We start from the raw sequence: 22,292 nt of genomic DNA on the forward strand, positions 1-22,292 counted from the left end.
ACAGTAAAGTTGCCGGCTACAAAATCAACGTACAAAAGTTCACTGCATTCCTATATACTAACAATGAAATATCAGAAAAAGAAATTTAAAAGTCAATTCCTTTTGCCCTTGCAACAAAAAGAATACCTAGGAATAAACTTAACCAAGGATATGAAAGACCTATATACTGAAAATTATAAGACTTTTTTGAAAGAATTTGAAGAAGACACAAAGAAATGGAAAGACATTCCATGTTCATGGATTGGAAGAATCAACACAGTTAAAATGGCCATATTACCCAAAGCAATACACAGATTCAATGCAATCCCCATCAAAATCCCAATGTCATTTTTAAAAGAAATGGAACAAAAAAATCAGCAGATTTGTTTGGAACCACAAAAGACCCCGAATAGCCAAAGCAATCTTAAGAAAAAAGAACAATAATGGAGGTATCACACTTCCTCACTTTGGCTTGTACTACAGGGCTACAATAATCAAAACAGCATAATATTGGCATAAAAACAGACACACAGACCAATGGAATAGAACTGATAAGCCAAAAATAAACCCACATAAATATGGACAGACAATTTTTGACAAAGAAGCTAAAAACATACAATGGAGCAAAGACAGCCTCTTCAATAAACGGTGATGGGAGAATTGGATAGCCACGTGCAAAAGAATGAAACTGGACTGCTATCTGTCACCATGCACCAAAATTAATTCAAAATGGATCAAAGACTTAAGCATAAGACCTGACACAATAAACTGCATAGAAGAAAACATAGGTACTAAACTTATGGACCTTGGGTTCAAAGAGCATTTTGTGAATTTGACTCCAAAGGCAATGGAAGTAAAAGCTAAAATAAACGAAAGGGACTATATGAAACTTAAAAGCTTCTGCACAGCAAAAGAAACCATTGACAAAATAAAGAGGCCACCAACTGAATGGGAGAAGATTTTTGCAAACAGTGCCTCCGATAAGGGGCTAATATCCAGAATATACAAGGAACTCATGCAACTCAACAACAAAAAAACAAACAACCCAATTGAAAAATGGGCAGAGGACTTGAAGAGACATTTCTCCAAAGAGGACATACAAATGGCAAATAGACATATGAAAAAATGCTCAACATCACTTATCATCAGAGAAATGCCAATGAAAACCACAATCAGATATCACCTCACCCCAGTCAGAATGGCTATCATCAACAAGACAAATAGTAACAAATGTTGGAGAGGCTGTGGAGAAAAAGGAACCCTCATACACTGTTGGTGGGAATGCAGACTGGTGCAGCCGTTATGGAAGGCAGTGTGGACGTTCCTCAAAGAATTACGGATAGAATTGCCATATGACCCAGCAATCCCTCTCCTGGGTATCTACCCAAAAAATCTGAAAACATTTATCCATAAAGACACGTGTGCTCCAATGTTCACTGCAGCTTTGTTTACGGTGGCCAAGACATGGAAACAACCAAAATGTCCTTCGATAGATGAATGGATAAAGAAGTTGTGGTATATATACACAGTGGAATACTATTCGGCGGTAAGAAAAGATGATATAGGAACATTTGTGACAACATGGATGGATCTTGAGAGTATAATGCTGAGCGAAATAAGTCAGACAGAAAAGGTGGAGAACCATATAATTTCACTGATATGTGGTATATGTAAATCGAAAACAAGAACAAGAGAAAGAACTGAAAGAACAAAAGAGTTTTGCAAACAGTGCAATGTGATTTATAGATGATGTAATACAGAATTGTACACCTGAAATCTATGTAACTTTACTGACAATTGTCACCACAATAAACTTTAATTTAAAAAAAATTCTTAAAAGTTGATGGTGAGGAAGCTGCAGCCACTGACAGCCCATTCTTTTTTTTTTTTTTGTAATTAAAGTTTATTGGGGTGACAATTGTTAGTAAAGTTACACAGATTTCAGGTGTACAATTCTGTATTACATTATCTATAAATCCCATTGTGTGTTCACTACCCAGAGTCAGTTCTCCTTCCATCACCATATATTTGATGCCATTTACCCACAGCCCATTCTTATGTGAAACTTTGTTACATAGGGAAGGAGGAACCTAGGGCTGCAATGACAAGGGGGTACAGGATTGAAGGGAATTTTTCCTCAAGAGAGGAGGAAACTTGCTTTGTTCACAGTGGAATCGCCGGGGCCTAGCACAATGCTGGTACTACACTGGCGTTCTTAAAGCCTCGAGTTGGCCAGGGGTGGGCTCACAGGACGCTGTCCAACACGGTCGGGCGATGGAGCCCTTTCTTTTGGATCAGGAGGGGACAGCGCTGCACCCTCGCTCTAAGCTCATCCACCTTGGGCCGCTTGGAAACGGGTCCGAGAGGACACACACAGGCGTGAGCTACATGAGAGGTGGGTGGGGCAAGTAAAGCTCCTCCCACTGACAAGCATTAAACTCTAGGATCTCAGGTTCCCGCAGGCCCTTCTCCAAGCGTCTCCAGCTACTCACACGCCTAGGGCGGGCCGGAAGTGACGCGACTAGTCGCGCATCATTGGCGGAAGCAGAAATTGCTTTGCGGCCGGCGCGGAAATTGCTTTCTTTTGGGCTTCCGCTCCTGGCCCATGTGAGACAGGCTGCTGAGATGAGTGCGATGATGAGCGCGATTCCGGCTGCGGAGAGGTGAGGGGTAAAGGCGGGTAGGGGGATCTGGGTCTCTGGGGGCCAGGTTCCCCGGATTTCGAGACACGGAAGCCGCTTTTTAACAGACGACACTTATGCCCCTCACAAGACCTCGTCATTCGTTACTGTTTCCGCGATTCATCCTTTAAAACCCTTTTATTAGATTGGTGTAATAGTAACTGCGTTTTTTGCAATTTTTAACCTTTTAAACCGCAATTACTTCTGCACCAACGTAATAATTTAATTCACTCCCTCCGCACCCCAGCGTCGGGACTTCATCCCTATGGCCTCTCGCTCTCCAGCTAAGTTAATATGTTGCACTGTCCTCGTCACGTGACTCCGTTTTTTATGCCGCTGCCGTGCGAGTTTCAGCCCTCTGCGCAGGCAATGCCTGCGCTGTAAAATCACTTGTCTTGGAAACCTTTGGAGTCATACACGATGTTTTCTCAGATGTTTTACCTTCCACCCCAATAAGGGAACTAAATATAATTCGTTTAGTACTGCTTGCCTTGCAAAGATTGATATGTACTGTTAGGTAATAGACTCCATAACATGTTTCAGGGTATCAGTGTTCCTTAGTTAATCACCTACTTTTCCGAGCAAGCCACAGGGAACATGGCTTACTCACCTGCTTTCCTCCGCATTCCAGGGAACAAGTGCTCAAGATGTCACTTTTGAGTAAGCTGCACCTATAAAGGTGTCTTCCATCTGGAGGCTACTTAAAAATATTAACGGTGAAACTGCCTTGACTCAAGGGCCAGGAACAGCATCTTTCTGCCACCTTACCTAGGGTCTGATATTTTTACAGCCTCCTGGAGGTCAGTGGGAAATGCAGTGCCAATCACTGAACAGTATTATACCTTTTTCATACAGTTGGGTATGGGTATCACCAACCACTGCTTACCTCTTGGAAGTGATGCCTGACTTCTGCAGTTATTTTTTAGAGATTGTTTAGTTTCTTCAAGTTATAATATTTCTCTTTTATCTCCTTTAACAGCCTTCCGGCTTTAAGTGAACGGGAAGAACTAGAGGATTTGCCAAAAGACTCCCCCTTGAGCACCAGTGAAGATGAGGTGGGTGACAACTGCTACACTACCTTCTCCAGTTCCCTTCTGCCTCAAAATTAGGGTAGACAGCACATTCCTGGAAAGGGAAGGGATGGTAAAATTGTTTATATTTGTCCAGGTCTCACAAATAAATTATAGGCAGTTGTTTCAGTCTTTCATGTATAAGATGTATTAAGTGCTATGGGAGTTTGAAGACGGTATAGGATACAGCCACTGTCCTCAAGTTGACTAAGTGTAGTTGAGTAGATACAGACAAAAACGTGTGGTCCTCATTATTTGATTTCCCTGTTTTCCAAATTTGGATTTCGGTAGATAATTATTTAAGTGTCTAATTGAACTATGCATAATTAAGCTGCATGTCCAACAGATGCTGTAGGAATTCTAACTCTTTATTCTCTTGACAAAAATACTTAGATTGGTTTTTTTTCCTTCTTATGGAAAAGTTTCTGTGTCAAATCACACTATATTTTCCATACAGAAACATTATTCCCATACCACTTTTCTTCCCAAAACAAGTTAAGACACAGGCATAGCATTAGCTCCCAGTTACTAAGGCTCTATAATGAGGGACTTTGGTTTTTGAAGCAGGCCTTTCAGACCTGCACACCAGACCTCATCTGATTCCCCAGTTCTTCACTGACAAAAAGATTTGAGAAATTTTACATGGGCTTCAATTTCCACAATGTCTTTTCCTGCCCCTCATCACTGGTTTTTCTTTTTGTGTCTAGGGAGACAGTGATGGAGAGCGAAAGCATCAAAAACTTCTGGAAGCAATCAGTTCCCTTGATGGAAAGAATAGGTAACATTCCCATCAAGATGGACAAGTTATAACTAGCTGATTGCATGAGATTTATCTGCAACTAACATTTATTGAGTGCCTAAGACAATGAACACACATTATTATTATTATTATATCATTATTAAAAGTACATACTTTGGAAACAGATTGTCTGGGCAAACATTTTGTCCTTTCTGCACCTCAATTTCTTCAACTAGAAAATAAGAGTAATAATAGTACCTACCTCATAGGGTTGTTGTGACATTTAAATGAGTTAATAAATGTAGAGATCTTAAACCAATGTCCAGCTTATAGTAAAGATTATGCAATTGTTAGCTATTATTATGTTAAACCTTTGTGCATTTGAATTCTTACTTAATCCACACTTATAGTCTTGAAGCATTGAATAGACGGTACCTACCCAGAATTCAAATCCAGGTCCAATACCTTTTCCACTATGCCTACCTTATATTGCCTTGTGTTTTTGAGGGGCTGAGTCTACATTAAGAGATGGTTAAACTACCAAGTCCAGGTTAGGAACAGATTTCCTGGTTATTTTGTGACAAAACCTGACTCTTGAAGAGAAATACATGAAAGCAAAGCCTTGTTTGAACAAGGAAGTGTTTGTTCCCCAGCAAAATGTGTCCGTTCCTACTATATTCTGTTTTGCCTAAATTTCAGGCGGAAATTGGCTGAGAGATCTGAGGCTAGTCTGAAGGTGTCAGAGTTTACTGTCAGTTCTGAAGGTAAGTTAACAAAGGAAGCTATCTGCGTTATAGCTTGTGGAGTTCCCAAAGTATAACAGTCACTTTACAACCTCCACCCCAGGAACTGTTTTTAATGTGATTAATGGATCATACCATGAATATTTACCTGTAAGTGAGTGAAGAAGGGTAATCAAATGCCCTTGAGTTTCTTCCATTTCTAGAACAAAGCCTAGAAGGCCATGATCAAGGTTTCCCACGGAGCTTGATTAGCTAATTCTAGGATAGAGGGACATGAGTGAAGACAGCTGCCTCTCCCTAGCTTAGTCATGTTCATGATTTCATTTTTATTTCAGTTCTCACAGCACTTTGAGTTCAGACAGGCAAATAATCTCTCCAGCTGGAGCTCAAAGAAGTCAAGTTACTTACTCAAGGGACTTCACCTCCTAGTTCAGTGTTTCTCAACCTTTTCTCTTTATTGCTCCCCTGAGGAGCCTTTTTAGACATTTTGTTTCCTCATTGCCACCCTTCGTCCCTCTCCTCCCCCACCCTCCACCAGGAAATCAGATGCTAAGGAATGAGATATTGTTGGATAGGGTTGAGCTTTGGGGGACACAAAACTTTGTAATATCTAAATTTTTTTTTCACTCCCGCCCAAACCAATTTTCACCTGTGGGTGGGAGAGTGATATCACCTCTATTGAGAATACATGGCCTGGTAAATGACAGAGTTGGGATTTTAATCTGATTACCAAGTCTAGATGCCAGATCTTTTTCATCATATTCACATATTCACAACTTAGGCGGGTTGAATGAGTTATACTCTTCTAGTAACCACTGACATAACCTCCTAGAACAAGTACCAATGTATTCTTCCAAGCTTATTCAGTTTCTACTAAGTATCAGCTTCTATGTATCTACTATGCTTCTACTGTCTGTCAGTTTCAGAAACAGTTTAGATACTGGGTTACAGTAAAGAATAACACACTGAATTCATTGGGTTTACATTCTAGTGGGGGGAGACAAAGAGAATTAAAACAGGATGGTGCAGTAAAGTGACTAAATGGCTGCTTTAATTTGGCTGGTCATGAAAGGTCTCTGAAGAGGCAAAATTTAAGCTGAGATCTGAATGACACAAAAGTCAGTTGTGTAAACAGGAGAAAGCATCGCAGGCGAGGGGGCAGCTAGTGCAAAGGCTCTAAGGAAGAAACAGGCTCAGCATGTTTGAAGAACAGGAAGAAGGCCATTGTGACTAGAGCATAGTGGAGGTGGGGATGACACGAGGTTGGAGAGACAGATCAAGATCCCATATGGGGTCCTGATCCTACAATGCTATGTCCTTTAGATCAATGTAGTCGGCCTTTCGTATCGTTGGTATTCACATCCTTGCCTTCAGCCAACCACAGATCAAAAATATTCTACAACATCAAAAAAAATCCCAGAAAGTTCCAAAAATCAAAATTTGAATTTGCCACACACTGAGCACTATGCTGAATCCACATAAATGAAGTGATGTGTAAGGCTGCCCTTCTGTAGCTTATATGCAAATATAGGTTACATGCAAATAATAACACCATTTTACGTAAGGGACTTGAGCATCCTCACATTGTGGTATCTACAGGGGATCTTGGAACCAATATGACTAATTCCAAGTGTAATAGGGAGCCACTGGAGGATTTTCAGCAGGATCATGACATGCTATGATTTACATTTTCAAAATATCACTTTGCCTGCTATGTGAAGAATGAGTTACAGCCGAGCAAGATTGGAAGCAGACCAAGAGAAAAGCAAGTAACTTTTTTAAATAAATAACTTTTCTCTTCTACCCTCCAGCACAGGTGAGAATGTAGGAAAGTGATGGTGTAACTATGGCTAGCTAGCGAAGTAAAAGATTTATTCCTGGTTCCCTGCACATTTGCCTGACTGCCAGCATTTTCTACTTAGGCATCTCCCTGTGTGATACCGGGATTTTGACTCACTTCTCATTCTGACCAGAAAGTTTGGCCTTTCTACAGGATCAGGAGAAAGGCTAGTCCTTTCAGATCTGCTTGAGCCCGTTAAAACTTCATCCTCATTGGCCACTGTGAAAAAACAACTGAATAGAGTCAAATCAAAGAAGACTGTGGAGTTACCCCTTAACAAAGAAGAGGTTGAGCGCGTGAGTTATAAAGAGTGTGGTCCATTAAGGGGGAGAAATTGAACTGACAAGGAAAAACTGGATAAGAAGAGAAGGAAGGGGGAAGTCTGAAAAATGGGAGGAGGGAAGCTGTGATTGCCTCACCATGGAAAAGATGAAAACTAATCTAGTGTAAAGTACAGTCCTGAGAAGTAAGCAAGAGCTAATCTCCAGCATTCTGATTCTTCCTTGGGCTAAGAAACATTGCCTCCTAATTTCCCACTAATCCTTTGAGTTTGATGCCTAATTTTCATGGCTCTTTCCTTTTATGTACGTTGCCTGGTTCAGATCCACAGAGAAGTGGCGTTCAATAAAACCTCACAGGCCCTCTCCAAATGGGATCCCATCGTTCTGAAGAACCGGCAAGCAGAGCAGCTGGTTTTTCCCCTGAAGAAGGAGCAGTCAGCCTTTGCTCCCATTGAACATGTGCTCAGTGGCTGGAAGGTAAGTGCAGCACGAGGAAACCACACCTCGGGGTGGGGGCGGGGTGAGATTTCACAATTTGGAGATTGCAAGGCCTGCAGCTGATTTGGTTGGACATGTTAAATTGAAATTCCAGCTGCAGTCATTGTAGTTTATCAGTCAGAAAGGGAGAGAAGGGGGTGGCAAGATTCATTGTCAGTCATGCAGTAGCCACTCACAGTGGTTCTGTGGTCGCCCTTCATCGGTTTGTAGCATACAATACATGGTTATTTCCGTGTTTTTGTGTTAAAACATCCGATTGCCAGTAGAAAAGGAACATAATGTTTTCTTTTTCACACCCCAGTTTTTAAAAAGCTTTTAAAGCTACATTCTGATCTGGGGAAAATCAGTTCACTGATGCCTTAGTAAGGATACATGAGCAACAGATCCAAAGTTTGCTTCTAAAGGAATACCACATTAAAATATAACATATTGCTGATAATGACCAGAATCTTAGCATGTAATTCATTATGACTGAGCTGCAGAAAATTTAAAAAAAGATATTTTAGAGCTGGGTTTCCCAAACACTGATCTCTGGCAAATTTTTCATCCGTCTGAAGCAAAAGGATAATTGTAAATATGATGGGTGTAAGGTTGCCAGCTCTTCTTTAGTATGAGCTTATTCTTTTCACTTCAATGGTGTTGAAATAGCTCTTCTTTTTATGTAATGATGGTGGTACCAAAGGATGGGGTTGAGGGTAGAATGGTAGTTATGCCCTTGGCAAAATTAAAAGTTGGTAATCCCTTGTCAGTCCCTAAAGTCTTGTTTTTTAAAAATGTATTATTATTATTATTATTATTATTATTATTATTTTTAGTCTATGAACAAGTGCTTCAGAACAGCTAGCCTTTCTTTTCCAATACACCATTTGTTATGGAGTCTATAATGGGATGTTCTGTCTTACATAGAAAAATAGGCAAACACAGTAGTGCCGAAATGGTGAATAGATGGCCCTTTTTGTGCCTTTCTTCTGCTTTCTAAAAATGTCCTGTGTGTTGGGGACTTGAAGTAATTAAAGGTAATCCAAGTAAACATGGCTTGCCACCATAGCTAGAACTTGAGCAAGTCGTTGCTTATTGTGGGGATGAGCTCTGTCTCTGCCATTCTCTTTCTAGGATGCTCCCTTTTCCACATGAAAAAGAGATCAGGTTTAAAGTGTGGCTGTAGGATGGAAGGGAGACTTTAGGAGAAGAATTAAGAGGTAATGTAATTTGTAGAATTCAAAAATAAAAGTATAGAAGATGTATAAAGTCTGACCACACCCCTGTCCCCCACCTGCTCATTTTTACCCCCATATTCACCCAGAAGTAACCACTTCTATAAGTTTTTATTATTATTATTATTATTATTAACTTAAGGGTTTTACTGATATATCCGTGTTTACCTCTTACTTGTCAGAAAAGTAGTAGTGTACTTTTACACACTCTCCTGCATCTTGCTTTTTCCAAAGGACGTAATCTTGTAGATCACAGGAAACTGCTGAATTGGGTATTAAAGGTGAGATGGTGGAGGAGAAGGTTGCACTAAGTAAGAATGGCACAACTTCTACTGTCCAGGAACTCCTTGTGCAAGACAGAGTGGCCCAGAAGGTGTATACTGAATCTACTGGGCCATTCATGCTAAGATGCATTTTTGGAGAAATTACGCCAGTGTGGCACAGAGAAATAAGGACATGCTAAGGTCAGGGCATTTTTTCTGGCTAGCAGCTCGCAATTCTCTTCTTACAATTTAAGAGTGCAAAGTACCAAGGACTAGAGATATACTAGTATTCCTGGAGGTTAAGAATCCGAAGTCTGCAGTATAGTTTTGGTCCAGCTTCCTAAAATGTCACTGGTCTCTAGCTGAGAAGAATTAAATGGGATAATGTGTACAAAAGCATCTGTAAACTGCAAAGTGCTAGAAATGATGGTACAGTAACTTTTCCCACCCCGTCTTTCCTTCCTTCCACTAGCAGCCTACACTTGCATTTCCCAAAGTGTTCGCCTCAAAACCTTAGTTATTCAATATGCCCTCAAAGGGGTGAGGGGTCCCAATGCTAGAAAATGCTGCCTGCCCCCACTGGAGATTGGCAATTCACAATGCACACTAGCCTTTTAAAGTCTATGAAAAAGTAACTGACTCTAACCCACAGTGTACAAATTGATGTTATTGAAAATCAAATAAATTGAATTTTTAAAACTCTTTTTTTAAATGAAGTAAATCTTGTTAGCTGATGAGGAACATGCTTTGGGAAGAGCTGGTCTCCACTGCTATCTGTGTTCTCTCACCTTCGCCTTCCTACTGCCCTACTGCAACTTCTCTCAAAGGGGCTGCCCAGTCGCCACATCCCAAACCCTTGTCTTCAGCCAATGTGACACTATTGACACATTGTTAAAAACTCCTCCTTTGACTTCTGTGACATACTGCTGATTTTTATCTATCTGACTTTTCTTAGTCTGTTTTATTGTTACCCTGTAAATTCTGTGACTTTTGACTTTATCAGCTGTATATGCTACGGATCCCTCTCAACCCCTTCTTCTGAATTCCAGTCCCAGATTCCATATGATTAGCAGGCCTCACCTGTATCTCCCCAATGTACCTTAAACTTTATAAACAAAGTAAGCCTGGTGTTTTCCTTCCCCAGACTCCCAAACCCTGTACCACTACCTTCATTCTGTAACTCAACATCACTTCATACTCCAGTCACTTAGGTTGGAAACCTCCGCAATCTGATTTATCCTTCTGTTAACTGCCACTTCTCCTCAGCCCAGACAGTAGGCTACTTTGTGAATTCTGTCGCTGTAATAACTCTCAGATCCCTGGTTCCTCTTCTCATTTTCACCTCTCATTTGGCACTTTACATATATCCCCTTATACAAGCACCAGGATTTTCTTTCTGAAACATAACTAATTGTTGCTCTCCTGCTTAAAATCCTTCAAAAGGCTCCCCACTTACAGGATAAGACAGAAGTACCTAGCATTTTAGCTGTACTGGACAACACATTGTTCCCTTACACACCTCTCCTTTCCACATATCTGTTTTTGCTTATATTCATCTCTCTGGCCCCCTCCTTACAGAATTGTATTTATACCTCAAAGCTTAACTCAAGTCTCTTCCTTCCCCAAGCCTAACCCACCTCCTAATCAGAATTAATTGTTCCTTTCTCTGTAATTACTTCTATGGACTAACATTTAACCCATTATGTTGTTAGTGGTACATATGTCTTTTTCCTCTGAAAGGCTGTGAGCTCTGTGAAGACAGGAATGATCTTAATCAACTGCGCAAGTACCTGGAGTGCAGCTACAGTCAATAAATGTTTGTAAATTGAATTGAATTGGAGGGAGATTACAACATTGTAATATAAATCACTGTAGCCTTTGACTGATCACTACTGCAAATACTAAAAATGGAAGAACATGTACCTTTACTATTCAATAGAATAGGTTTATGGTTAAATCAATAGCACCATGTAATGTATGATGATGTGTGTTTATGCATTTGTCCAGATATTTGTAAGTTTGATACTGACCATGATGTATATGGCTGTTGAAGAAAACAACATATAATGTGTATGAGGTTTGAAACAGGCTCTGTTGCCTAGGGCTACCTTTGTACTTTACCACACAAGATATGATCAACATGATCATATCTTAGCATGATCTGCCTGACTATTTTAGCCATCCTCACAATATCACTCATGCAGTAAATGAGGTCTTTGGTTGACATGTGAAGTAACTGATTCACAGCCCATGTGTTTCACACACATAGACCCTACCTAGCCTGCAAAGTTAACTGGAAACTGAGGAATCGGAGCCCAAATTAAAACATGACTAGAGTCAAATTTAAACTGTCAGGAAACAGGCTAATTACATGAAGGTCATATTTTTAAAGGCCGTGTCTTTTTGTGCTCACCTTAAGACCTAGTCGCCCCTTTCCTCTAGAAATATTTTTAAAAGGAGGCTTACATAAATCTGAGATTCCTAACTATACAGTATACATAACACAGGGACCACTTTATTTTGTTTTGCGACTACCAAAACTGACATTTGGCACTGCTCTTCCTCTATCCTGCCAGCATTTACCTTAAGGGCTATGATCCTGCTTTGATTCTTAAGAGAATGGCATTCTGTTTTACATATATTGATAAACTGAACACAGAGTGATCCCCTCTGTAATATCAGAGAGTCGCCTCGGAATCCCCTTGCTGAAGTTGTTTTAAATCAGAATAAAAGAAGGCTTTATCTGCACAGCTGGGCAGCAAACTTGGAACCCCTTCTCTTGTTGTAACAGCCAATCCTATCCAGTGAGTGATTCCAGTGATAGTGTCAAAATACACGGTCATAGGGCTGAAAAGAGGGAGACTGTGGGAGCATGGCTTAAGATTCAGACTGTTCTGTTACCTCCTTAAGGCAAGAACTCCCCTGGAGCAGGAAATTTTTAACCTCCTCCATAAAAACAAGCAACCAGTGACAGACCCTTTACTGACTCCCATGGAAAAGGCCTCTCTCAGAGCCATGAGCCTGGAAGAGGTAAGTGTGATAGGCCCTTTCATACACCCAGGCATTTGCCCTCAAGTCCAGGAGTCACTGTAAATGTCATTCTTTGTAGGCTAAGATGCGCCGAGCAGAGCTTCAGAGGGCCCGGGCCCTGCAGTCCTACTATGAAGCCAGGGCTCGAAGAGAAAAGAAAATCAAAAGCAAAAAGTAAGTAAACCTGGTGACCTGGCCTTGGGTTCCACAAAAGAAAGTGAAGTGGCTAATCACAAGTTCTTAGGAAAGAACCTTTGACGTGGCAGTTGGGGTCATGTGGAAGAGGTCTCAAATAGGAATGACTAGCCTTTTTTCCCTTCACATCAATCTCATACAGGTTTGCTTGCTTCAGTAGTGCCTTTTCCTCTGGCTTTGGCTTTCCATCTTAGTTTTGCTAAAAAGGACTGTTCAATTACCTTCTCTCCTTTCCAAGGCATGTTAGAGTGATTCTGCAGAATGAACTCTGAATTCTACAGCTGTTGGGGCCAGCAGGGTTTTCTTCCTGCTTTTTTGCCTCTTTGGAACTTGTTCTATTCTTCCCTTGTGCTGTAGGAGCAGAGGGACTCTTTGCTCTGCAGAGGTCTGCCCCTGGGGGCTGCAGGGACTGAGAGGCCTGTCAGCTTGCTCTGGTCTCATTCCCTCTAGTCAGCTAGCTCTGTGACATCCATTCTGGCTCCTGCATAGGGAAACCCCCTGGGGAGTGGGGACACGTGTGTGTGTGTGTGTGTGTGTGTGTGTGTGGCATCAGTGCTCCTGCTAAATCTCTTCCCTCATAACCCTCTCATTTATAGGTATCACAAAGTTCTGAAGAAAGGAAAGGCCAAGAAAGCCTTAAAAGAGTTTGAGAAGCTGCAGGAGGTCAATCCTACTGCAGCCCTGGAAGAACTGGAAAAACTCGAAAAAGACAGAATGATGGTAAGGCTGTGTCTTGCCCTACCCCTTGAACCAGCTTTCCCCAGAAAGCAATAAGGATCTCACGCTGCCCTTTCTTTCCAGGAGCGAATGAGCCTTAAGCATCAGAACAGTGGGAAATGGGCAAAGTCAAAGGCAATTATGGCCAAATATGACCTGGAGGTAAGAGATCATCGGTGAGAAAAGAGATGGAATTGGGGGAAAGAAACAGTTGGGTAAGAGCCATGAAGGTAAATGGAAAACCAGGAATCTAAAAAGGCGTCAGAAAATCTCTAAGGCTGGGAGGAAAATGACTAGAGCAAGGTGGAAAAGGAGGGGTGAGAGGGAAAGAGTATTGAAGCCAAGTCCAGTTAAAAGGGAGAGGAGCTTTTTTTTAAATCATGTTTCACATGTTGATTCCTTGAAGACAAAGGATTTGTCTTCCATTATATTCCATAGCTATTACCATGGTGGTATATGGGCAGTTTAAACAGTAGGCACCAATAAGAAATACTTAATTCAGAGGAGACAGCTTTAAGAAATGGACTGGGAAAGGTTTTTATTGTAGTCAGTAATGACAGGGCATACGTACTGTGACTCCTTCCTCCAGGCTCGCCAGGCTATGCAGGAACAGTTGGCCAGGAACAAAGAACTGACGCAGAAACTCCAGGTGGCTTCTGGGAGTGAAGAGGAGGGTGGTACAGAGGAAGAGGGTGACCTCCTTGTCCCTGATGCGGTGAATGAAGCACAGATGACCGCAGATGGACCAAACCCCTGGATGGTCAGGAATCACTCCAGTGACACAAAAGATGCCAAAATCCAGAAGGACACCAAACAACTTCCAGAGCCCGTGGCCGACGAGGCTTCTGAAAGTGAGGGAGAAGAAAAAGGGGCAGAGGAAGAAATTTTGTTGAAAGAATTTGAGGAAAGGCGATCACTTAGGGAAATATCTGGGCTCAACCAGGACACTGAGCCGGTGGGCAGACAAGAAACAAAAGGTAAGTTACAGTAGACCAGAAGGGAGAGCTGCTTGGTGCAAGTGCTACAGACTGACTGAGAGGAAAGCTGTGCCCACCCACACACGCCACAGAGTGATGAGGGTCTAGTCTTTCAAGAGAGTGCCATGGGTCCCTGAAGAGAAAATAGATGATCATAATTACTGTTTTTCTTCAAAGGTATTTAATAAGTGGTCATATGCATGGCTGTACATTGTATGTTCTGACATGCTTTCTGCTCTTGAGGGCTCACAGTCATCAGAAAGACAGGACTACACCATCCCTAGAGTCAGGACAAGAGTTAACATTACTGGTACCCACAAACCAGAGAGAGGTGCACTGGCGGGATGGCAAATCTGAAAACCATTCACATGCACAGGCACATAGGTATCTTCTAAGGCATTATAAAGCATCTTCAAATTAGGCTGCGGTGTTCTGTTTTATTTGTAAAGTAGGAGTGACATTTTTAGCACTTCATAAATGCTGGTTGATATATGTGATATGGGGTGAGACTTTCTGGACAAGAATGAATGACTCCACAAGGTACATGGTAAATTAGAATTGTTACCCTGTGCTCAGACTCAATTTGCATTTTATATTTTCTACCTGTTATCTTGAAGAGGTTTTACATTAACGTTAATGCCCTTGAGACAGGTCAGAGAGCTCCCGTTCTAGGGACAAGACAGGGCTAGAGAACTACCTACATTCAGAATCGCCTGGCTATCTGTGCAGTCTCAGATCTGATTGTATTTCCTATAGGAATAATGCATTTAGATGACAGCAATAATCTTTTTCCTTGGCAAAAAATAACTTTAAAAGAGCTATCATTGAGAATGTATTGTAGAGCCTTTACTTGGGGTTTTCATCAGAGTTCTGGGATTAATAGTTATGAGCAGCCACTTCTGAGAGGATTTTGGAGGGCAGCACTGCAGACCAACATTGTGAGGCAGTCTCTACAACTACAGGACACCAGCTGCATCCTCCTGAGCCCCCTCAAAAGTTGGTAATCTAGCTAAATGTGTAGAGCAGTTGGTTGTGGAATGAAAGGTGAATTTGGATTTCCTTGCATGATAAATGTAAAAACAAGAAAAAAAAGGTTCCCAAACCTTTGGGGAAATAGTGGGAGGTCATGGACCCCAAACAAAATGGGCAAGAAAACTTGATTCTTGAGGAATAAACATACATATGTCCAAAGGCCAGATCTCAAGTAGCTTCTTCCCAATGGCTTGAAGCCAAAGCTAGAGAGCAGGATAACCTTGGGAATGGAGGCAACTTGAGTCAATGCAGAGGACAGTTGAGAAGTGTCTCACTGCCACGTTTCCCTCAGGGCTTTCAGAGACTAGTGGTATCTGCTCAGATGTTGCTGGTGACTGGAAAGTGTGAGCTACTTGACTCGGCCACGACAGATTATGAAATGCTGTTTTAAGAGAACAATGCTGGATGTGGTTTTTACAAATAGGATATTACAGTAGAAATTACAAATAATAAATTACAATGAAGTTATATTCAACACCCCTGCCCCCCCCCCCCCCCCAGTATAAAGGCCTTTTTAGAATTTGGAGCTTGGAGCCAGCTCCCTAAGCAAGGTTTACAGGGAAATTAAGCCACAGTTCCAGTTCCACAGTGAATTGTTGACAAAGCTGGGAATAGGACCCAGGACATCTGCTTCCTAACATGCTGCTTTTAACTACTCAACTCCGTTGCCTGCTGCTTGACAGGTAATGATTAGTGAACTTTCCAGGAGATCAGCGAATTGAGTCTTCTCTTCATTGGAATGCTTTTCACGGTGCTTAGCACCCAATGAATGCTTGTTGAGAGGGCTCAATAAGTGTTCATTGACAAGGCAACTTCCAACCTCCTTTTCTGACAGCTGTCATTTCTTCTTCCAGATTCTAGCAGCCAGGAGGTGCTGTCCGAATTGAGGGCCCTGTCTCAGAAATTCAACAAGGAAAACCATCAGTCCAGGAAGCAGAATGTGAGTTTAGCGAGGACAGTTCTGCCGGTCCAGAGAGTGGGACCTGCCAGGGAAGAAGAGGAGCCCCTGTTGCTGCAGAGGCCGGAGAGAGCAGAGATACTGGAAGAGCTAGAAAAGCTGGGAAAAGAAGGATGCTTTCAAAATAAGGAGCTTCCCAGAACTGCTTTAGAAGGGCAGAAGTTGGAGATGAACCCAGATAATCAGCCTGGTGCCCCCAAGGAGAAAAGGAAGGAGCAAATGATTGACCTACAGAACATCCTAACCACAAAATCTCCATCTGTGAAGTCTTTGGCAGTCTCCACGACAGTAGAGTTGGTGAGCAGAGCCAGGGTCATGGGCCATTCTGGGGGATCAAAGCTGGTGCAGGAAGTGCCCTTCTTGCACAAGGAGGAGAATCAGTGAAGTTTTGTTGTGCTGGGAGCACATTTTGGTAGTTGAGACACCCAGAATAGTATGGGGCCAGGCTGGTCTTGATGACAGTTTGATAGATGCAACTCTGTGAGTGCCACCGAGACCCCCACTTCCTAAATCCCGAGCCACCAAACCCTCCTTGGGGTGACTGTAAAACTGCCCTCAGAGGAAAAAAGGAGGCATTCAAAGTTCTGATGAGATCCCAGGCAGGACAACTCGAAGGTGAGTCATTGAGCTCTTGACAAGGTTTTGCTCTATTTAGTGGGATCTCAAATGGTCCAGGACTCCCTGATTAAGTCATTGAAACTGCTCAAGTGAGGAGCCCTGGCCCGTCTTTTCAGGGCTATAAGCTGGAGGATGCCTGCATTCTGGCCAGGCTACTTGGAGTTTCTCCTAACACAGGCCATTCATTCCTCCACCCTGCAGTTTCCTTACTGAAAGTTTAAAGTTGTGTCATATGATAATGAGCTGGGGATATTTACCCTAGAGAGAAGAAAATTGGAGCATAATTGGCTGGCTACCAACGGGTTTGTATTGCAAGACCATCATTGTTCAGTGCTTTCCCCCTAGGGGGCGCTAAAATGTCATGACCCAAAATTGAAGCGGTCTTGGTCTTACCTCCAACCACCGTTCCAAAGGCAAGCCATAGCTACAGAACCTCCTAACCACATAATCTCCTTCCCTGAAGTCCTTGGCAGTCCCCATGAAAATAGAGGAGTTGGTGAGTAGAGCCAGGGTCTCGGGTCATTGTGGGGGATCAGAGCTGGTGCAGAAAGTGCCAGAAAGGAAGGAGGTTCTGTAGTTAGGAGGTTGTGTAGCTCCTCCTTCCGCCCAAGCCCCGCCTCTCTGTTCTCAGTCTTGTTTCTTCACAGGAAGATGAACAGGAGAGAGATCAAAAGCAAGTGATAAAGGAAGCTTTTGCTGGGGATGATGTCATCAGCGACTTCTTGAAAGAGAAGAGGGAAGCTGTGGAGGCGAGTAAGCCAAAGGACATGGACCTGACTCTGCCTGGCTGGGGCGAGTGGGGTGGCGTGGGCCTGAAGCCCAGTACCAAGAAGAGACTCCGGTAAGAATGGGAGAAAGCCTGTCAGAAGTGCACCAGGTTCTCCACCTCCCCCTCACACACCCTACCTGCCCTTTTGACTAAGCCCTTAATGCTCTTAGATGTTCTGCTGTTCTGCTTTCCAGGTTTCTCATTAAAGCCCCTGAAGGTCCTCCAAGAAAAGACAAGAATTTGCCAAATGTGATTATCAACGAGAAGCGAAACATCCATGCAGCAGCTCACCAGGTGAGGGATGCAGAGCTCTTTAACTGCCTCCTCTTTGCTGCCCAGCTCTCTTGCTTGGAAGGAATATTCTAGTGCTCTGTGGTTAAGAGGGACATGTGGTTTTGACCAGAGTCAAATCTATTTTTGTTTTTGCTGACTGGCTCAGATGAATAATTCCAGATCAACTCTGCTGTTTAATTACTGACCAGAAAGAAGGTTGAGACTTACAGGATAATCTTTGCAGCAGTGGTGAGGCCCTTAAGTCTGCGTTTTCAACTAGTACCCCAGATAACACTGATGCAAATGGGTCTCATCAAATGAAGAATCATGTTCTTCAGGCTAGTATTTGTAGTCAAGGTACTATGCAGAGGCTATAAAGTTTGAGCTGCATCTTAAGAAAAACAAACACTACAGAATTGTACACCTGAAATCTATGTAATTTTACTAACAATTGTCACCCCAATAAATTTAATAAAATAAAATTTAAAAAAAAGACAAACAGGTACTTTCAGTGTAGTGACAGAATTTTACATTGTGTCATATGATGATGAGCTAGGGATGTTTACCCAAAAGAGCAGCAAATTTGAGCAGGATCATGGTTTTCAAGTATATTGAAGGCTGTCGTATGGAGTGGAGTCACACAAAGTAGAAGTCAGAGGAAAGACAGTGTTCAATTCAGGCATAAACTTCCTGCTGGCCCAGAGAGAATGGGTTGCTCTGGGAGTATGAGCATGTGTAGAGGGCTCAGTAATGAGATTAGACTCGATGACCTTTATGTTCCCTTCAATTCTGAAACTCTGTGACCCTAACATCTGTCCCCAGCCAGTATAATATTGAAATGAGTTGTATTTTTCCTTCTGAAAAAAAGAGGAGGTCTGTTTAATAGGTACAAAAAAGAGGTGAGGAAGTAACATTTCAATAATACTTTATTGATTTCATTTTGTGACCCAGTCGATGCAAAAATTGAATTGTAACCACTGTAATCCCAGTTGAGGCTATATAACCAGAAAACAGGCAATAAACAGGCAGGACTGGGATAAGAGATAGAGAAAGGGAGTGCTTCACCAGGCCAGGATTCTAGGTGAATGGCAGAGTATGGATCTCAGTGACGATCACGCTTCCCTTTCAGAGCTCTTATCTGTTTGGTTTTAATACAGGCAGAACAAACTGACAAATAGTTTTCCAGAATCTCCCTTGGTTTTCCTCATTTTGAAAATAAGCTAGAGTGCAGGTCCCAGCATGCAATAGAATAAGGTATGCTTTGAGCTGAAGGGGGGAAAAGAAGACCTGAGGCTGAATACTCTGTCCAGGTGTTTTGTTTTGTTTTTTCCCTGGCTCTGGGTGATGTGCAAATCTACCTATCAACCCCAATAAAACACTCCCCTAACCTAAAGAGAGCCTGTGTCCTTCACTACCACTAGGACCACCTGGCGGTACTCAGCTTCTCTTGAGTGTTCCACTGAGTTAACTCCAAAGACTACTGATTGTAACTTCCCCATTTTTCTGCTTATGTCTTTTACCCCCTCTTTGGCCATTATGGAAGTGTTTAAAGATTATTCACATGTCTGAAGGTAATGCTGTGCTGGAGTGGAGAAGAGTACTGGGCAAGGAAAGAAGCCTGGGCTCTTCTCCCTTGCTGCTCCTAATTTTCTTGGATAAAGCACTTCTCTAAGCCAAATTCTGGGGCCGAGGGAGATGACCTTTGCCATTATCTAGGGCCTTCCAGCTCTGACAGTCTGAGGTGCCAAAACAGGATGAAGCCAACTGAGGGTAACAGCCTGGTAGAGTTCAGTATTCAGGAGTCAACTTTTGGGTTCCTTAAAACATGGAGCCTGTTTATCAAGGAGAGGAAAGGACGAGAAGGTAGGAGGGTCATAAAATCCACAGGGATACACAAATGCCTGGGTGTTTCTTGCAGTCACAAGAATAAGAAGGTTGTGTAGAAGACTGACTTGGGGACAGCAGCCCAGGAGCTACTATAGTGTTCCTACTGCCACAGGGACAGTGTCAGGGTCGTTTTTCAATTCCTAGATTACTGAATAAGCCTGGGGAAAAAGGAGTCCCAAATTAGGCCCCTCTACTCTCAGATGTCCTAAGCCAATTAGGACTCCTAAGGTTAGATAGCGGCATTGGGATGCCTTGACTTTTCAGTAGCTTCACTCACTGCCACCATCGTAACTGTGGCCTGTGTGCGAAAACTACCTGACCAATTGCCTGGCTCACACCTAGTCACTCTGCCTTCCTTTCCAGGTGCGGGTACTTCCGTATCCATTCACCCACCATCAACAATTTGAAAGGACCATCCAGATCCCTATAGGATCTACATGGAACACCCAGAGGGCCTTCCAAAAGCTGACTACGCCCAAGGTTGTGACCAAGCCAGGCCATATCATTAAACCTCTAAAAGCAGAAGATGTGGGCTACCGATCTTCCTCAAGGTCAGACCTCTCTGTCATACAGAGGAATCCAAAACGACTCTCCATACGTCACAAAAAACAATTGAAAAAAAACTCTAAAGATTGAGTTGCTGAAGGAGTGACATCTTGGTGCCTAGAACCAGGAGCCCCAATTGCTTCTTCATTGGCCCAGTTTTACCCCAAGCTGCAGGATCAATTCCAAAACTGGCTTAGCACGCTGTGGGTATAGTTAAGCCACATTTTAGAAATAAAGGCTTTTTTATCTATTTAACTGGAGTGTGTTCTGTGTTGTCTCCCAGTTGAATCATTTTCACATCACACAAGATGCCTTTGGACATTCTCCATTGCATTTCTTCAGACGCACTTGTCAGGGGGACCTCATTTTCTTACCAAGGATTATCTAGTTAGTGCTAAATTGTAGAGAAGTTATCCTAGCTTATGATCTTAAACACGTCACATCAGACATGATCGACCATAACTAACCAATGTTTTAGACTCAGGGATAGTGACTAATCAGTGTATATTCTTAATCTCTGAGCCTAGAAACAGCATGCATAAACCATGCAATTGGATTCTGTCCTGGGCTGGTCCTAGGACAGTGTGAAAGGTAGGTTCAGCTTTAAGTCTAACCACTATCATTTTCTTTGCATGTGTAAGCCTCCCGGCTTGCACAGATAGCTGTCTTAGAGAAGGTAACACTTATTTTCTCATTCTTACGAGAGTGAGATTTTAGCCCTATGTGCTTTACAGATGAGGTAGATGAACTTTAAGAAGTAAAGCTCTATTCCCTTCTTAATTCCTCCCCATTGATTCAAAGTGTAGTTTATTCAAGCATTACTTTGCTCTATGGCAGTTCACCTGGGCTTCTCAACTCTGAGGAACCTTTCTTTGGCAGTCAAGAAACATATGGACAGGGCCCCTGCAGCTGAGATTCCTAACAAGGAACTGGAGAAACCCCTCCTGATTCCAAAATACTACAATTGCACTTCACCTCCTGCCTTGGAGGTTGGTGCTCCCAGATGTTTTAGACCAAGACGAGGGTCAATTTTTGTGTCACAGACCCCTCTGAGAATTTGATAACATTATCAACCCTCCTCAGAAAAATGCACATATACATCATCTTACATACAGTTTGAGGAGCTTTACAGACATTTGGAATCCCTGGGCCAAACGCTTTCTGCCACTTCACGAGGTTGGTTTTTTTTTTTTTTGCAATTCCCTCTACCAACACAGTTCTCTTTTTCTAAGCACACCACTCTGCAAATTAGTTCCAAAATGTTTAGATCTCCAATGTAACCAGTCCCTAATACCTTTATTTTACAGGGAAAAGATTTCAGAGTTGAGTGAAGTCTCCAGTGTTACACATTAAATTAGTGGCTGAGTAGGCACTAGGACCCTAGACTAATTCTGAAGCCAAAAGCCACGCCATAAATTTTCTATGAAATTCCCCGTTGTAGCTGTGGGCCTCTACTACCTACCATTTCTCATCCTCTGAAGAACCAGCCTGGGGCTGGGAAGGTATATAAATACGTTGATCGTGTTCAGAGCCCAAGGGGTATTTTTAAGTTATCCATAGGTTTGAGATCCTCTGTGATCCACTTGCTGGCTGACACCTAAGTCAGTGGCCAGTGGATGGAGGGGAGGGCGGGAAACTCCTGCCCACACCTGCCTCTGTTTGAGACCTTAACCTCTTCACTCTTTTGAGCACAAAGCTGCCACCTCTGCCCCACCCACCCCCAAAATTGAAGCGCCCAATCAAGTGCACCCAATAAACGGCCAATCCCCATCTACTTTCCCGGGACCCTCCTCAGCTCCGCGTGCTCCCCGCAGCCCCAAGAGTGAAGCAAGCGATCCCATCCTTAAAAGTGGAGGGCAGGCGCCAGAATGCGCTATAAATGACGCCCACTCCCAGCCTTCCAAACCCCCAAACGGAGTCGATTGTTGTTTCATGGGGCTTTTTTTTTTCTCTTTTCGTCCTCCGAACCTCTGAAGTGTTCT

At 42.6% G+C, this 22,292-nt stretch overlaps 1 protein-coding gene across 1 annotated transcript; it reads left to right on the forward strand.

Annotated features, from left to right (window-relative positions):
* Nucleotides 1-2,502: 2,502 nt before the first annotated feature.
* On the forward strand, nt 2,503-20,565 carry UTP14A (UTP14A small subunit processome component). The gene is made up of 15 exons (XM_019717010.2): nt 2,503-2,642; nt 3,640-3,715; nt 4,438-4,508; nt 5,169-5,233; nt 7,206-7,348; nt 7,655-7,810; nt 12,219-12,338; nt 12,418-12,512; nt 13,130-13,253; nt 13,335-13,412; nt 13,840-14,227; nt 16,114-16,514; nt 17,483-17,676; nt 17,799-17,898; nt 20,128-20,565. Exons 1-15 carry the CDS (start codon nt 2,605-2,607, stop codon nt 20,398-20,400), a joined length of 2,322 nt encoding a protein of 773 aa, XP_019572569.2. The 5' UTR covers nt 2,503-2,604; the 3' UTR covers nt 20,401-20,565.
* Nucleotides 20,566-22,292: the final 1,727 nt, after the last annotated feature.

Source organism: Rhinolophus sinicus, chromosome X (genome assembly GCF_036562045.2).
Source record: "Rhinolophus sinicus isolate RSC01 chromosome X, ASM3656204v1, whole genome shotgun sequence".
Taxonomy (NCBI): domain Eukaryota; kingdom Metazoa; phylum Chordata; class Mammalia; order Chiroptera; family Rhinolophidae; genus Rhinolophus; species Rhinolophus sinicus.

Excerpts from the sequence above, each read along its gene's own strand:
- UTP14A (XM_019717010.2), top strand. The coding sequence starts at position 2,605 with ATGAGTGCGATGATGAGCGCGATTCCGGCTGCGGAGAG. Across the intron at positions 7,811-12,218 it reads ATGTGCTCAGTGGCTGGAAG|GCAAGAACTCCCCTGGAGCA; the intron begins GTAAGTGCAGCA and ends TACCTCCTTAAG. Across the intron at positions 16,515-17,482 it reads TCTCCACGACAGTAGAGTTG|GAAGATGAACAGGAGAGAGA; the intron begins GTGAGCAGAGCC and ends GTTTCTTCACAG.